General features: G+C 42.2%; 1 protein-coding gene across 4 annotated transcripts in view; it reads right to left on the bottom strand.

Annotated features, from left to right (window-relative positions):
- Nucleotides 1-18,356, bottom strand: part of LOC129866024 (phosphatidylinositol 4,5-bisphosphate 3-kinase catalytic subunit alpha isoform-like) — a 127,328-nt gene that overhangs the window by 56,451 nt on the left and 52,521 nt on the right. For all 4 annotated transcript variants that reach the window (XR_008761463.1, XR_008761464.1, XM_055939160.1 and 1 more), the window contains exons 12-13: nucleotides 17,697-17,821; nucleotides 17,147-17,228 (exon numbers count right to left, since the gene is read on the bottom strand). Coding sequence is in view for 2 of the 4 variants with exons in the window: in XM_055939160.1 (XP_055795135.1) it covers nucleotides 17,147-17,228; nucleotides 17,697-17,821 (207 nt within the window). In the remaining 2 variants the exon portion in view is untranslated. The remainder of the gene's footprint in view (nucleotides 1-17,146; nucleotides 17,229-17,696; nucleotides 17,822-18,356) is intronic.

Genomic DNA, 18,356 nt, shown 5'->3' with positions numbered 1-18,356 from the left:
TGCTATGTGGTTCATAAGGACAGTGTAGCTAGCTAACATACCGGTCCATACTGCTGTAATGATATGCTATGTGGTTCGTAAGGACAGCGTAGCTAGCTAACATACCGGTCCATACTGCTGTAATGGTATGCTATGTGGTTCATAAGGACAGCGTAGCTAGCTAACATACCGGTCCATACTGCTGTAATGATATGCTATGTGGTTCATAAGGACAGTGTAGCTAACATACCAGCTGTCAGAGCAGCTCATAGATTACTGCACCTGTACATAACCCATCTACAATTTAGCCCAAACAACTACCTCTTTACCTACTGTATTTATTTATTAATTTATTTTGCTCCTTTGCACCCCATTATTTCTGTCTCTACTTTGCACTTTCTTCCAATGCAAACCAACCATTCCAGTGTTTTTTAGTTTTTATTTTACTTGCTGTGTTGTACTCACTTCGCCTCCATGGCCTTTTTATATTTTATTTATTTATACATATATCTGTTTGCCTTCACCTCCCTTATCTCACCTCACTTGCTCACATTGTATATAGACTTATTTTTTTTTCACTGTATTATTGACTATGTTTGTTTTTACTCCATGTGTAACTATGTGTTGTTGTATGTGTCGAACTGCTTTGCTTTATCTTGGCCAGGTCGCAATTGTAAATGAGAACGTGTTCTCAATTTGCCTACCTGGTTAAATAAAGGTTAAATAAATAAATAAATAAAATACCGGTCCATACTGCTGTAATGATATGCTATGTGGTTCATAAGGACAGTGTAGCTAACATACCGGTCCATACTGCTGTAATGATATGCTATGTGGTTCATAAGGACAGTGTAGCTAGCTAACATACCGGTACATACTGCTGTAATGATATGCTATGTGGTTCATAAGGACAGTGTAGCTAACATACCGGTCCATACTGCTGTAATGATATGCTATGTGGTTCATAAGGACAGTGTAGCTAATATACCGGTACATACTGCTGTAATGATATGCTATGTGGTTCATAAGGACAGCGTAGCTAGCTAACATACCGGTCCATACTGCTGTAATGATATGCTATGTGGTTCATAAGGACAGTGTAGCTAACATACCGGTCCATACTGCTGTAATGATATGCTATGTGGTTCATAAGGACAGTGTAGCTAACATACCGGTCCATACTGCTGTAATGATATGCTATGTGGTTCATAAGGACAGTGTAGCTAACATACCGGTACATACTGCTGTAATGATATGCTATGTGGTTCATAAGGACAGTGTAGCTAACATACCGGTCCATACTGCTGTAATGATATGCTATGTGGTTCATAAGGACAGTGTAGCTAACATACCGGTCCATACTGCTGTAATGATATGCTATGTGGTTCATTAAGACAGTGTAGCTAACATACCGGTCCATACTGCTGTAATGATATGCTATGTGGTTCATAAGGACAGTGTAGCTAGCTAACATACCGGTCCATACTGCTGTAATGATATGCTATGTGGTTCATAAGGACAGTGTAGCTAGCTAACATACCGGTCCATACTGCTGTAATGATATGCTATGTGGTTCATAAGGACAATGTAGCTAACATACCGGTCCATACTGCTGTAATGATATGCTATGTGGTTCATAAGGACAGTGTAGCTAACATACCGGTCCATACTGCTGTAATGATATGCTATGTGGTTCATAAGGACAGTGTAGCTAGCTAACATACCGGTCCATACTGCTGTAATGATATGCTATGTGGTTCATAAGGACAGTGTAGCTAACATACCGGTACATACTGCTGTAATGATATGCTATGTGGTTCGTAAGGACAGTGTAGCTAACATACCGGTCCATACTGCTGTAATGATATGTTATGTGGTTCATAAGGACAGTGTAGCTAACATACCGGTCCATACTGCTGTAATGATATGGTATGTGGTTCATAAGGACAGTGTAGCTAACATACCGGTCCATACTGCTGTAATGATATGCTATGTGGTTCATAAGGACAGTGTAGCTAACATACCGGACCATACTGCTGTAATGATATGCTATGTGGTTCATAAGGACAGGGTAGCTAACATACCGGTCCATACTGCTGTAATGATATGCTATGTGGTTCATAAGGACAGCGTAGCTAGCTAACATACCGGTCCATACTGCTGTAATGATATGCTATGTGGTTCATAAGGACAGTGTAGCTAACATACCGGTCCATACTGCTGTAATGATATGGTATGTGGTTCATAAGGACAGTGTAGCTAACATACCGGTCCATACTGCTGTAATGATATGCTATGTGGTTCATAAGGACAGTGTAGCTAGCTAACATACCGGTCCATACTGCTGTAATGATATGCTATGTGGTTCATAAGGACAGTGTAGCTAACATACCGGTCCATACTGCTGTAATGATATGCTATGTGGTTCATAAGGACAGTGTAGCTAGCTAACATACCGGTCCATACTGCTGTAATGATATGCTATGTGGTTAATAAGGACAGTGTAGCTAACATACCGGTCCATACTGCTGTAATGATATGCTATGTGGTTCATAAGGACAGTGTAGCTAACATACCGGTCCATACTGCTGTAATGATATGCTATGTGGTTCATAAGGACAGTGTAGCTAACATACCGGTCCATACTGCTATAATGATATGCTATGTGGTTCATAAGGACAGTGTAGCTAACATACCGGTACATACTGCTGTAATGATATGCTATGTGGTTCATAAGGACAGTGTAGCTAGCTAACATACCGGTCCATACTGCTGTAATGATATGCTATGTGGTTCATAAGGACAGTGTAGCTAACATACCGGTACATACTGCTGTAATGATATGCTATGTGGTTCATAAGGACAGTGTAGCTAACATACCGGTACATACTGCTGTAATGATATGCTATGTGGTTCATAAGGACAGTGTAGCTAACATACCGGTCCATACTGCTGTAATGATATGCTATGTGGTTCATAAGGACAGTGTAGCTAGCTAACATACCGGTCCATACTGCTGTAATGATATGCTATGTGGTTCATAAGGACAGTGTAGCTAACATACCGGTCCATACTGCTGTAATGATATGCTATGTGGTTCATAAGGACAGTATAGCTAGCTAACATACCGGTACATACTGCTGTAATGATATGCTATGTGGTTCATAAGGACAGCGTAGCTAGCTAACATACCGGTACATACTGCTGTAATGATATGCTATGTGGTTCATAAGGACAGTGTAGCTAACATACCGGTCCATACTGCTGTAATGATATGCTATGTGGTTCATAAGGACAGTGTAGCTAACATACCGGTCCATACTGCTGTAATGATATGCTATGTGGTTCATAAGGACAGCGTAGCTAGCTAACATACCGGTACATACTGCTGTAATGATATGCTATGTGGTTCATAAGGACAGTGTAGCTAACATACCGGTCCATACTGCTGTAATGATATGCTATGTGGTTCATAAGGACAGTGTAGCTAACATACCGGTCCATACTGCTGTAATGCTATGTGGTTCATAAGGACAGTGTAGCTAGCTAACATACCGGTCCATACTGCTGTAATGATATGCTATGTGGTTCATAAGGACAGTGTAGCTAACATACCGGTCCATACTGCTGTAATGATATGCTATGTGGTTCATAAGGACAGTGTAGCTAACTAACATACCGGTCCATACTGCTGTAATGATATGCTATGTGGTTCATAAGGACAGTGTAGCTAGCTAACATACCGGTCCATACTGCTGTAATGATATGCTATGTGGTTCATAAGGACAGTGTAGCTAGTTAACATACCGGTCCATACTGCTGTAATGATATGTGGTTCATAAGGACAGTGTAGCTAACATACCGGTCCATACTGCTGTAATGATATGCTATGTGGTTCATAAGGACAGTGTAGCTAACATACCGGTCCATACTGCTGTAATGATATGCTATGTGGTTCATAAGGACAGTGTAGCTAGCTAACATACCGGTCCATACTGCTGTAATGATATGTTATGTGGTTCATAAGGACAGTGTAGCTAACATACCGGTCCATACTGCTGTAATGATATGCTATGTGGTTCATAAGGACAGTGTAGCTAACATACCGGTACATACTGCTGTAATGATATGCTATGTGGTTCATAAGGACAGTGTAGCTAACATACCGGTCCATACTGCTGTAATGATATGCTATGTGGTTCATAAGGACAGTGTAGCTAACATACCGGTCCATACTGCTGTAATGATATGCTATGTGGTTCATAAGGACAGTGTAGCTAACATACCGGTCAAAACTGCTGTAATGATATGCTATGTGGTTCATAAGGACAGCGTAGCTAACATACCGGTCCGTACTGCTGTAATGATATGCTATGTGGTTCATAAGGACAGTGTAGCTAACATACCGGTCCGTACTGCTGTAATGATATGCTATGTGGTTCATAAGGACAGTGTAGCTAACATACCGGTCCATACTGCTGTAATGATATGCTATGTGGTTCATAAGGACAGTGTAGCTAGCTAACATACCGGTCCATACTGCTGTAATGATATGCTATGTGGTTCGTAAGGACAGCGTAGCTACCTAACATACCGGTCCATACTGCTGTAATGATATGCTATGTGGTTCATAAGGACAGTGTAGCTAGCTAACATACCGGTCCATACTGCTGTAATGATATGCTATGTGGTTCATAAGGACAGTGTAGCTAACATACCGGTCCATACTGCTGTAATGATATGGTATGTGGTTCATAAGGACAGTGTAGCTAACATACCGGTCCATACTGCTGTAATGATATGCTATGTGGTTCATAAGGACAGTGTAGCTAGCTAACATACCGGTCCATACTGCTGTAATGATATGCTATGTGGTTCATAAGGACAGTGTAGCTAACATACCGGTCCATACTGCTGTAATGATATGCTATGTGGTTCATAAGGACAGTGTAGCTAACATACCGGTCCATACTGCTGTAATGATATGCTATGTGGTTCATAAGGACAGTGTAGCTAACATACCAGCTGTCAGAGCAGCTCATAGATTACTGCACCTGTACATAACCCATCTACAATTTAGCCCAAACAACTACCTCTTTACCTACTGTATTTATTTATTAATTTATTTTGCTCCTTTGCACCCCATTATTTCTGTCTCTACTTTGCACTTTCTTCCAATGCAAACCAACCATTCCAGTGTTTTTTAGTTTTTATTTTACTTGCTGTGTTGTACTCACTTCGCCTCCATGGCCTTTTTATATTTTATTTATTTATACATATATCTGTTTGCCTTCACCTCCCTTATCTCACCTCACTTGCTCACATTGTATATAGACTTATTTTTTTTTCACTGTATTATTGACTATGTTTGTTTTTACTCCATGTGTAACTATGTGTTGTTGTATGTGTCGAACTGCTTTGCTTTATCTTGGCCAGGTCGCAATTGTAAATGAGAACGTGTTCTCAATTTGCCTACCTGGTTAAATAAAGGTTAAATAAATAAATAAATAAATAAATAAATAAAATACCGGTCCATACTGCTGTAATGATATGCTATGTGGTTCATAAGGACAGTGTAGCTAACATACCGGTCCATACTGCTGTAATGATATGCTATGTGGTTCATAAGGACAGTGTAGCTAACATACCGGTCCATACTGCTGTAATGATATGCTATGTGGTTCATAAGGACAGTGTAGCTAGCTAACATACCGGTCCATACTGCTGTAATGATATGCTATGTGGTTCATAAGGACAGTGTAGCTAACATACCGGTCCATACTGCTGTAATGATATGCTATGTGGTTCATAAGGACAGTGTAGCTAACATACCGGTACATACTGCTGTAATGATATGCTATGTGGTTCATAAGGACAGTGTAGCTAGCATACCAGTACATACTGCTGTAATGCTATGTGGTTCATAAGGACAGTGTAGCTAACATACCAGTACATACTGCTGTAATGCTATGTGGTTCATAAGGACAGTGTAGCTAGCTAACATACCGGTCCATACTGCTGTAATGATATGCTATGTGGTTCATAAGGACAGTGTAGCTAGCTAACATACCGGTCCATACTGCTGTAATGATATGCTATGTGGTTCATAAGGACAGCGTAGCTAGCATACCAGTACATACTGCTGTAATGATATGCTATGTGGTTCATAAGGACAGTGTAGCTAACATACCGGTCCATACTGCTGTAATTATATGCTATGTGGTTCATAAGGACAGCGTAGCTAACATACCGGTACATACTGCTGTAATGATATGCTATGTGGTTCATAAGGACAGTGTAGCTAGCTAACATACCGGTCCATACTGCTGTAATGATATGCTATGTGGTTCATAAGGACAGCGTAGCTAGCTAACATACCGGTACATACTGCTGTAATGATATGCTATGTGGTTCATAAGGACAGTGTAGCTAACATACCGGTCCATACTGCTGTAATGATATGCTATGTGGTTCATAAGGACAGCGTAGCTAACATACCGGTCCATACTGCTGTAATGATATGCTATATGGTTCATAAGGACAGTGTAGCTAACTAACATACCGGTCCATACTGCTGTAATGATATGTTATGTGGTTCATAAGGACAGTGTAGCTAGCTAACATACCGGTCCATACTGCTGTAATGATATGCTATGTGGTTCATAAGGACAGTGTAGCTAACATACCGGTACATACTGCTGTAATGATATGCTATGTGGTTCATAAGGACAGTGTAGCTAACATACCGGTCCATACTGCTGTAATGATATGCTATGTGGTTCATAAGGACAGTGTAGCTAGCTAACATACCGGTCCATACTGCTGTAATGATATGCTATGTGGTTCATAAGGACAGTGTAGCTAGCTAACATACCGGTACATACTGCTGTAATGATATGCTATGTGGTTCATAAGGACAGTGTAGCTAACATACCGGTCCATACTGCTGTAATGATATGCTATGTGGTTCATAAGGATAGTGTACCTAACATACCGGTCCATACTGCTGTAATGATATGCTATGTGGTTCATAAGGACAGTGTAGCTAGCTAACATACCGGTCCATACTGCTGTAATGATATGCTATGTGGTTCATAAGGACAGTGTACCTAACATACCGGTCCATACTGCTGTAATGATATGCTATGTGGTTCATAAGGACAGTGTAGCTAGCTAACATACCGGTCCATACTGCTGTAATGATATGCTATGTGGTTCATAAGGACAGTGTAGCTAACATACCGGTCCATACTGCTGTAATGATATGCTATGTGGTTCATAAGGACAGTGTAGCTAGCTAACATACCGGTCCATACTGCTGTAATTATATGCTATGTGGTTCATAAGGACAGTGTAGCTAACATACCGGTCCATACTGCTGTAATGATATGCTATGTGGTTCATAAGGACAGTGTAGCTAACATACCGGTCCATACTGCTGTAATGATATGCTATGTGGTTCATAAGGACAGTGTAGCTAACTAACATACCGGTCCATACTGCTGTAATGATATGCTATGTGGTTCATAAGGACAGTGTAGCTAGCTAACATACCGGTCCATACTGCTGTAATGATATGCTATGTGGTTCATAAGGACAGTGTAGCTAACATACCGGTCCATACTGCTGTAATGATATGCTATGTGGTTCATAAGGACAGTGTAGCTAACATACCGGTCCATACTGCTGTAATGATATGCTATGTGGTTCATAAGGACAGTGTAGCTAACATACCGGTACATACTGCTGTAATGATATGCTATGTGGTTCATAAGGACAGCGTAGCTAGCTAACATACCGGTCCATACTGCTGTAATGATATGCTATGTGGTTCATAAGGACAGCGTAGCTAGCTAACATACCGGTCCATACTGCTGTAATGATATGTTATGTGGTTCGTAAGGACAGCGTAGCTAGCTAACATACCGGTCCATACTGCTGTAATGATATGCTATGTGGTTCATAAGGACAGTGTAGCTAACATACCGGTCCATACTGCTGTAATGATATGTGGTTCATAAGGACAGTGTAGCTAACATACCGGTACATACTGCTGTAATGATATGCTATGTGGTTCATAAGGACAGTGTAGCTAGCTAACATACCGGTCCATACTGCTGTAATGATATGTGGTTCATAAGGACAGTGTAGCTAGCTAACATACCGGTACATACTGCTGTAATGATATGCTATGTGGTTCATAAGGACAGCGTAGCTAACAAATTGTCAGCCAACATAACGTGTAACGTAACTTATTGGTAAAGTCATTACTTTATTGCATTGCTTAACATTTTATTAACATTTCAGACAGACAGACAGACAGACAGACAGGTAATCTAAAAGAGAAACAGACAGACAGGTGTTCTAGAGGAGAAACAGACAGACAGACAGGTATTCTAGTGGAGAAACAGACAAATAAGCAAACAGGTATTCTAGAGGAGAAACAGACAAATAAGCAGACAGGTATTCTAGAGGAGAAACAGACAGACAGGTATTCTAGAGGAGAAACAGACAAATAAGCAGACAGGTATTCTAGAGGAGAAACAGACAAATAAGCAGACAGGTATTCTAGAGGAGAAACAGACAGACAGGTATTCTAGAGGAGAAACAGACAAATAAGCAGACAGGTATTCTAGAGGAGAAACAGACAAATAAGCAGACAGGTATTCTAGAGGAGAAACAGACAGACAGGTATTCTAGAGGAGAAACAGACAAATAAGCAGACAGGTATTCTAGAGGAGAAACAAACAAATAAGCAGACAGGTATTCTAGAGGAGAAACAGACAAATAATCAGACAAGTATTCTAGAGGAGAAACAGACAAATAAGCAGACAGGTAATCTAGAGGAGAAACAGACAGACAGGTATTCTAGAGGAGAAACAGACAAATAAGCAGACAGGTATTCTAGAGGAGAAACAGACAGACAGGTATTCTAGAGGAGAAACAGACAGACAGGTATTCTAGAGGAGAAACAGACAGACAGGTATTCTAGTGGAGAAACAGACAAATAAGCAGACAGGTATTCTAGGGGAGAAACAGACAAATAAGCAGACAGGTATTCTAGAGGAGAAACAGACAAATAAGCAGACAGGTATTCTAGAGGAGAAACAGACAAATAAGCAGACAGGTATTCTAGAGGAGAAACAGACAGACATGTATTCTAGTGGAGAAATAGACAGACAGGTATTCTAGAGGAGAAACAGACAGACAGGTATTCTAGTGGAGAAACAGACAGACAGGTATTCTAGTGGAGAAACAGACAGACATACAGGTAATCTAGAGGAGAAACAGACAGACAGGTATTCTAGTGGAGAAACTGACAAATAAGCAGACAGGTATTCTAGACGAGAAACAGACAGACAGGTATTCTAGTGGAGAAACAGACAGACAGGTATTCTAGTGGAGAAACAGACAGACATACAGGTATTCTAGTGGAGAAACAGACAGACAGGTAATCTAGTGGAGAAACAGACAGACAGGTATTCTAGAGGAGAAACAGACAGACAGACATGTATTCTAGAGGAGAAACAGACAGACAGACAGACAGGTATTCTAGTGGAGAAACAGACAGACATACAGGTAATCTAGAGGAGAAACAGACAGACAGGTATTCTAGTGGAGAAACTGACAAATAAGCAGACAGGTATTCTAGACGAGAAACAGACAGACAGGTAATCTAGTGGAGAAACAGACAGACAGGTATTCTAGAGGAGAAACAGACAGACAGACAGGTATTCTAGAGGAGAAACAGACAGACAGACAGACAGGTATTCTAGAGGAGAAACAGACAGACAGACAGACAGGTAGTCTAGAGGAGAAACAGACAGACAGGTATTCTAGAGGAGAAACAGACAGACAGGTATTCTAGACGAGAAACTGACAGACAGGTAATCTAGAGGAGAAACAGACATAAAGACAGACAGACAGACATGTATTCTAGAGGAGAAACTGACAGACATATATTCTAGAGGAGAAACAGACAGACAGGTAATCTAGAGGAGAAACAGACAGACGGGTCATCTAAAAGAGAAACAGACAGACAGACAGGTATTCTAGAGGAGAAACAGACAGACAGGTAATCTAGAGGAGAAACACACAGACATGTATTCTAGAGGAGAAACAGACAGACGGGTCATCTAAAAGAGAAACAGACAAACATGTATTCTAGAGGAGAAACAGACAGACGGGTCATCTAAAAGAGAAACAGACAAACATGTATTCTAGAGGAGAAACAGACAGACATGTAATCTAAAAGAGAAACAGACAGACAGACAGGTATTCTAGAGGAGAAACAGATAGACAGACAGGTATTTTAGAGGAGAAACAGATAGACGGGTCATCTAAAAGAGAAACAGACAGACAGGTATTCTAGAGGAGAAACAGACAGACATGTAATCTAAAAGAGAAACAGACAGACAGCCAGTTATTCTAGAGGAGAAACAGATAGACAGACAGGTATTTTAGAGGAGAAACAGATAGACGGGTCATCTAAAAGAGAAACAGACAGACAGGTATTCTAGAGGAGAAACAGACAGACGGGTCATCTAAAAGAGAAACAGACAGACAGGTATTCTAGAGGAGAAACAGACAGACAGGTATTCTAGAGGAGAAACAGATAGACAGACAGGTATTCTAGAGGAGAAACAGACAAACACACAGACATGTATTCTAGAGGAGAAACAGACAGACAGGTATTCTAGAGGAGAAACAGATAGACAGACAGGTATTCTAGAGGAGAAACAGACAAACACACAGACATGTATTCTAGAGGAGAAACAGACAGACAGGTATTCTAGAGGAGAAACAGACAGACAGGTATTCTAGTGGAGAAACAGACAGACAGACAGGCAGACAGGTATTTTAGAGGAGAAACAGACAGGTGTTCTAGAGGAGTGAAAGAGAGACAGACAGGTATTCTAGAGGAGAAACAGACAGACTGACAGACAGACAGGCAGACAGGCAGACAGGTATTCTAGAGGAGAAACAGACAGACAGGCAGACAAGTTGTCTAGAGGAGAAACAGACAGACAGACAGACGAGTATTCTAGAGGAGATGAAGACAGGTATTCTAGTGGAGTGAAAGACAGACAGACATATATTCTAGAGGAGAAACAGACAGACAGACAGGTATTCTAGAGGAGAAACAGACAGACTGACAGACAGACAGGCAGACAGGTATTCTAGAGGAGAAACAGACAGACAGACAGACAGGTTGTCTAGAGGAGAAACAGGCAGACAGACAGACATATATTTTAGAGGAGATGAAGACAGACAGACAGACAGGTATTCTAGAGGAGAAACAGACTGACTGACAGACAGACAGACAGACAGACAGACAGACAGACAGGTATTCCAGAGGAGAAACAGACTTACAGACAGACAGACTGGAAAGCAAAGGCTAGCTTTCTCAAACACATTATTTGCGTCCTGTAACACAAACTCCAAAAAGTTCTGGGACACTGTAAAGTCCATGGAGAATAAGAGCACCTCCTCCCAGCTGCCCACTGCACTGAGGCTAGGAAATACTGTCACCACCGACAAATCCATTACAATTGAGAATTTCAATAAGCATTTTTCTACGGCTGGCCATGCTTTCCACCTGGCTACCCCTACCCCGGCCAACAGCTCTGCACCCCCCACAGCAACTTGCCCAAACCTCCCCACTTCTCCTTCACCCAAATCCAGATAGCTGATGTTCTGAAAGAGCTGCAAAATCTGGACCCCTACAAATCAGCTGGGCTAGACATTCTGGACCCTCACGTTCTAAAATTATCCACCGAAATTGTTGCCACCCCATTACTAGCCTGTTTCGTATCGTCTGAGATCCCTAAAGACTGGAAAGCTGCCACGGTCATCCCCCTCTTCAAAGGAGGAGACACTCTAGACCCAAACTGCTACAGACCTATATCTATCCTACCCTGTCTTTCTAAGGTCTTCGAAAGCCAAGTCAACAAACAGATTACCGACCATTTTGAATCCCACCGTACCTTCTCCGCTATGCAATCTGGTTTCCGAGCTGGTCATGGGTGCACCTCAGCCACGCTCAAGGTACTAAACAATATCATAACCGCCATCGATAAGAGACATTACTGTGCAGCTGTATTCATCGACCTGACCAAGGCTTTCGACTCTGTCAATCGCCATATTCTTATCGGCAGACTCAACAGCCTTGGTTTCTCTAAACACAAAACATAGAATGCCCACATCACGCCCTGAGGGAGCCGTTTTATTTCTCTTTTAGGTCAGGGTGTGATGTGGGGTGGGCATTCTATGTTTTGTGTTTCTATGTTTTGGCCGGGTATGGTTCTCAATCAGGGACAGCTGTCTATCGTTGTCTCTGATTGGGAATCATACTTAGGCAGCCTTTTTTGTCACCTTAGTTTTGTGGGACGTTGTTTTTTGTTAGCTCTGTGAAGCCTACGGAACGTGCCGTTCGTTATTCTATTGTCGTTTTGTTTGGTGTTCTGAGGAAATAAAGAATCATGAACACGCTGCACCTTGGTCCACTTCTTCCGACGGGCGTTACAACACCCTTGGTTTCTCAAATGACTGCCTCGCCTGGTTCACCAACTACTTCTCAGATAGAGTTCAGTGTGTCAAATCGGAGGGCCTGTTGTCCGGGCCTCTGGCAGTCTCTATGGGGGTGCCACAGGGTTCAATTCTAGGGTGGACTCTCTTCTCCGTATACATCAATGATGTCGCTCTTGCTGCTGGTGATTCTCTGATCCACCTCTACGCAGACGACACATTACTGTATACTTCTGGCCCTTCGTTGGACACTGTGTTAACTAACCTCCATCACTCCAGTGTTAATGCTATATTGTAATTATTTCGCCAATTATTTGGCCTAACTGCTTAAAAAAAGATGAAATAAAATGTAAAAAAATAAAAACATATGTATTCTGGAGGAGAAACAGACAGACAGGTATTCTGGAGGAGAAACAGACAGACAGACTGGTATTCTAAAGGAGAAACAGACATACAGACATGTATTCTAGAGGAGAAACATACAGACATCCATGTATCCCAGAGGAGTAAAAGACAGACAGACAGGTATTATTGAGGAGAAACATACAGACAGGTATTCAAGAAGAGAAACAGACAGACAGGTATTCTAGTGGAGAAACAGACAGATAGACAGGTATTCTAGAGGAGAAACAGACAGACAGACAGACAGACACAGACAGACAGACAGACAGAGACAGACAGGTATTCTAGAGGAGAAACATACAGACATCCAGGTATCCCAGAGGAGTAAAAGACAGACAGACAGGTATTCTAGAGGAGAAACAGACTGACAGACATGTATTCTAGAGGAGAAACAGACAGACAGGTATTCTAGAGGAGAAACAGACAAACATGTATTCTAGAGGAGAAACAGACAGACAGGTATTCTAGTGGAGAAACAGACAGACATGTATTCTTGTGGAGAAACAGACAGATAGACAGGTATTCTAGAGGAGAAACAGACAAACAGGCAGACATGTATTCTAGAGGAGAAACAGACAGACAGGTAATCTAGAGGAGAAACACACAGACATGTATTCTAGAGGAGAAACAGACAGACAGACAGGTATTCTAGAGGAGAAACAGACAGACATGTATTCTAGAGGAGAAACAGACAGACAGGTATTCTAGAGGAGAAACAGACAAACAGGCAGACATGTATTCTAGAGGAGAAACAGACAGACAGGTAATCTAGAGGAGAAACACACAGACATGTATTCTAGAGGAGAAACAGACAGACAGACAGGTATTCTAGAGGAGAAACAGACAGACATGTATTCTAGAGGAGAAACAGACAGACAGGTATTCTAGAGGAGAAACAGACTGACAGACAGGTATTCTAGTGGAGAAACAGACAGACATGTATTATTGAGGAGAAACAGACAGACAGGTATTCTAGAGGAGAAACAGACAGACATGTATTATTGAGGAGAAACAGACAGACATGTATTCTAGAGGAGAAACAGACAGACAGGTATTCTAGTGGAGAAACAGACAGACATGTATTATTGAGGAGAAACAGACAGACAGGTATTCTAGAGGAGAAACAGACAGACATGTATTATTGAGGAGAAACAGACAGACAGGTATTCTAGAGGAGAAACAGACAGACATGTATTCTAGAGGAGAAACAGACAGACAGGTATTCTAGAGGAGAAACAGACAGACATGTATTCTAGTGGAGAAACAGACAGACAGGTATTCTAGAGGAGAAACAGAGACAGGTATTCTAGAGGAGAAACAGACTGACAGGTAATCTAGAGGAGAAACAGACTGACAGACAGGTATTCTAGAGGAGAAACAGACAGACAGGTATTCTAGAGGAGAAACAGACAGACAGGTATTCTAGAGGAGAAACAGACAGACAGGTATTCTAGAGGAGAAACAGACAGACAGGTAATCTAGAGGAGAAACAGACTGACAGACAGGTATTCTAGAGGAGAAACAGACAGACAGGTAATCTAGAGGAGAAACAGACTGACAGACAGGTATTCTAGAGGAGAAATCGACAGACAGGTATTCTAGTGGAGAAACAGACAGACAGGTATTCTAGAGGAGAAACAGACAGACAGGTATTCTAGAGGAGAAACAGACAGACAGATATTCTAGAGGAGAAACAGACTGACAGACATGTATTATAATGGAGAAACAGACAGACAGGTAATCTAGAGGAGAAACAGACAGACAGGTAATCTAGAGGAGAAACAGACTGACAGACAGGTATTCTAGAGGAGAAACAGACAGACAGGTATTCTAGAGGAGAAACAGACAGACAGGTAATCTAGAGGAGAAACAGACAGACATCCATGTATCCCAGAGGAGTAAAAGACAGACAGACAGGTATTATTGAGGAGAAACATACAGACAGGTATTCAAGAAGAGAAACAGACAGACAGGTATTCTAGTGGAGAAACAGACAGATAGACAGGTATTCTAGAGGAGAAACAGACAGACAGACAGACAGACACAGACAGACAGACAGACAGAGACAGACAGGTATTCTAGAGGAGAAACATACAGACATCCAGGTATCCCAGAGGAGTAAAAGACAGACAGACAGGTATTCTAGAGGAGAAACAGACTGACAGACATGTATTCTAGAGGAGAAACAGACAGACAGGTATTCTAGAGGAGAAACAGACAAACATGTATTCTAGAGGAGAAACAGACAGACAGGTATTCTAGTGGAGAAACAGACAGACATGTATTCTTGTGGAGAAACAGACAGATAGACAGGTATTCTAGAGGAGAAACAGACAAACAGGCAGACATGTATTCTAGAGGAGAAACAGACAGACAGGTAATCTAGAGGAGAAACACACAGACATGTATTCTAGAGGAGAAACAGACAGACAGACAGGTATTCTAGAGGAGAAACAGACAGACATGTATTCTAGAGGAGAAACAGACAGACAGGTATTCTAGAGGAGAAACAGACAAACAGGCAGACATGTATTCTAGAGGAGAAACAGACAGACAGGTAATCTAGAGGAGAAACACACAGACATGTATTCTAGAGGAGAAACAGACAGACAGACAGGTATTCTAGAGGAGAAACAGACAGACATGTATTCTAGAGGAGAAACAGACAGACAGGTATTCTAGAGGAGAAACAGACTGACAGACAGGTATTCTAGTGGAGAAACAGACAGACATGTATTATTGAGGAGAAACAGACAGACAGGTATTCTAGAGGAGAAACAGACAGACATGTATTATTGAGGAGAAACAGACAGACATGTATTCTAGAGGAGAAACAGACAGACAGGTATTCTAGTGGAGAAACAGACAGACATGTATTATTGAGGAGAAACAGACAGACAGGTATTCTAGAGGAGAAACAGACAGACATGTATTATTGAGGAGAAACAGACAGACAGGTATTCTAGAGGAGAAACAGACAGACATGTATTCTAGAGGAGAAACAGACAGACAGGTATTCTAGAGGAGAAACAGACAGACATGTATTCTAGTGGAGAAACAGACAGACAGGTATTCTAGAGGAGAAACAGAGACAGGTATTCTAGAGGAGAAACAGACTGACAGGTAATCTAGAGGAGAAACAGACTGACAGACAGGTATTCTAGAGGAGAAACAGACAGACAGGTATTCTAGAGGAGAAACAGACAGACAGGTATTCTAGAGGAGAAACAGACAGACAGGTATTCTAGAGGAGAAACAGACAGACAGGTAATCTAGAGGAGAAACAGACTGACAGACAGGTATTCTAGAGGAGAAACAGACAGACAGGTAATCTAGAGGAGAAACAGACTGACAGACAGGTATTCTAGAGGAGAAATCGACAGACAGGTATTCTAGTGGAGAAACAGACAGACAGGTATTCTAGAGGAGAAACAGACAGACAGGTATTCTAGAGGAGAAACAGACAGACAGATATTCTAGAGGAGAAACAGACTGACAGACATGTATTATAATGGAGAAACAGACAGACAGGTAATCTAGAGGAGAAACAGACAGACAGGTAATCTAGAGGAGAAACAGACTGACAGACAGGTATTCTAGAGGAGAAACAGACAGACAGGTATTCTAGAGGAGAAACAGACAGACAGGTAATCTAGAGGAGAAACAGACAGACAGGTATTCTAGAGGAGAAACAGACAGACAGGTAATCTAGAGGAGAAACAGACTGACAGACACGTATTCTAGAGGAGAAACAGACAGACAGGTATTCTAGAGGAGAAACAGACAGACAGGTATTCTAGAGGAGAAACAGACAGACAGCCATACCTGTATTCTAGAGGAGAAACAGACAGACAGGTAATCTAGAGGAGAAACAGACAGACAGGTATTCTAGAGGAGAAACAGACAGACAGGTAATCTAGAGGAGAAACAGACTGACAGACACGTATTCTAGAGGAGAAACAGACAGACATGTATTCTAGAGGAGAAACAGACAGACAGGTATTCTAGAGGAGAAACAGACAGACAGCCATACCTGTATTCTAGAGGAGAAACAGACAGACAGGTATTCTAGAGGAGAAACAGACAGACATGTAATCTAGAGGAGAAACAGACTGACATGTATTCTAGAGGAGAAACAGACAGACAGGTATTCTAGAGGAGAAACAGCCAGGTATTCTAGAGGAGAAGCAGACAGACAGACAGGTATTCTAGAGGAGAAACAGACAGACAGCCATACCTGTGACCACTCGTCTCTAGAGTTCCATTTGACTGACAGCAGCAGCTTAGGAAGAGACTCTGGAATGTTCACACAGTAATGTCTAGAAGATGAGAAATTAAGGGAGGAAGGGAGGGATATGGAGGGAGGGAGAGAGAGGGAGGGAGGGAGGGAGGGAGGGGGAGAGAGAGAGAGAGAGAGAGAGAGGGAGGGAGGAAGAGTGTGAGAGGGAGGGAAGGAGGGATGAAGGGAGGGAGGGAGGGATATGGAGGGCGGAGGGATATGGAGGGAGGGAGGGAGGGAGAGAGAGAGAGAGATGGAGGGAGGGAAGGAGGGAGAAGGAGGGATGGAGGGTGTGAGAGAGGGAGAGAGGAAGAGTGTGAGAGGGAGGAAAGGAGGGATGGAGGGTGTGAGAGAGAGAGAGAGAGAGAGAGAGAGAGAGGGAGGGCATTCAGTTCAGCTTGTATTATCTAAACCTATTCTAGTTTGGCTCAATATTTCAGTTTCTTGCCAATAGAAAAATATAGAGTTGGGCTAAGAGACAAACACACAGTCCACCTACAGCAGTTACCTGTGTCTCCAGAGAAAGTCCTTCTCCTGTTCAGACAGCTCATAGAGAGGGTCTCTGCTACAGAGAGACCTGAGCTGCTCACCATCCGCCGCTGATACACTACTGTCACACGCCAGCCTGCTACTCTGAAACCCACAGCATCACAGGACCAGCATTAACAAAGAACTGGAGGTCTGTCTCACCAGTCCTAGACAGTAGTTGTAACCCAGTCCTCTCACCAGTCCTAGACAGTAGTTGTAACCCAGTGCTAGACAGTAGTTGTAACCCAGTCCTCTCACCAGTCCTAGACAGTAGTTGTAACCCAGTCCTAGACAGTAGTTGTAACCCAGTCCTCTCACCAGTCCTAGACAGTAGTTGTAACCCAGTCCTCTCACCAGTCCTAGACAGTAGTTGTAACCCAGTCCTAGACAGTAGTTGTAACCCAGTCCTAGACAGTAGTTGTAACCCAGTCCTAGACAGTAGTTGTAACCCAGTCCTAGACAGTAGTTGTAACCCAGTCCTCTCACCAGTCCTAGACAGTAGTTGTAACCCAGTCCTCTCACCAGTCCTAGACAGTAGTTGTAACCCAGTCCTCTCACCAGTCCTAGACAGTAGTTGTAACCCAGTCCTCTCACCAGTCCTAGACAGTAGTTGTAACCCAGTCCTCTCACCAGTCCTAGA

This window comes from Salvelinus fontinalis, chromosome 11, assembly GCF_029448725.1.
Source record: "Salvelinus fontinalis isolate EN_2023a chromosome 11, ASM2944872v1, whole genome shotgun sequence".
In the NCBI taxonomy this organism is placed as follows: domain Eukaryota; kingdom Metazoa; phylum Chordata; class Actinopteri; order Salmoniformes; family Salmonidae; genus Salvelinus; species Salvelinus fontinalis.
The sequence above is the reverse complement of the archived record's forward strand: the minus strand, read 5'-3'. Positions and strand labels throughout refer to the sequence as shown.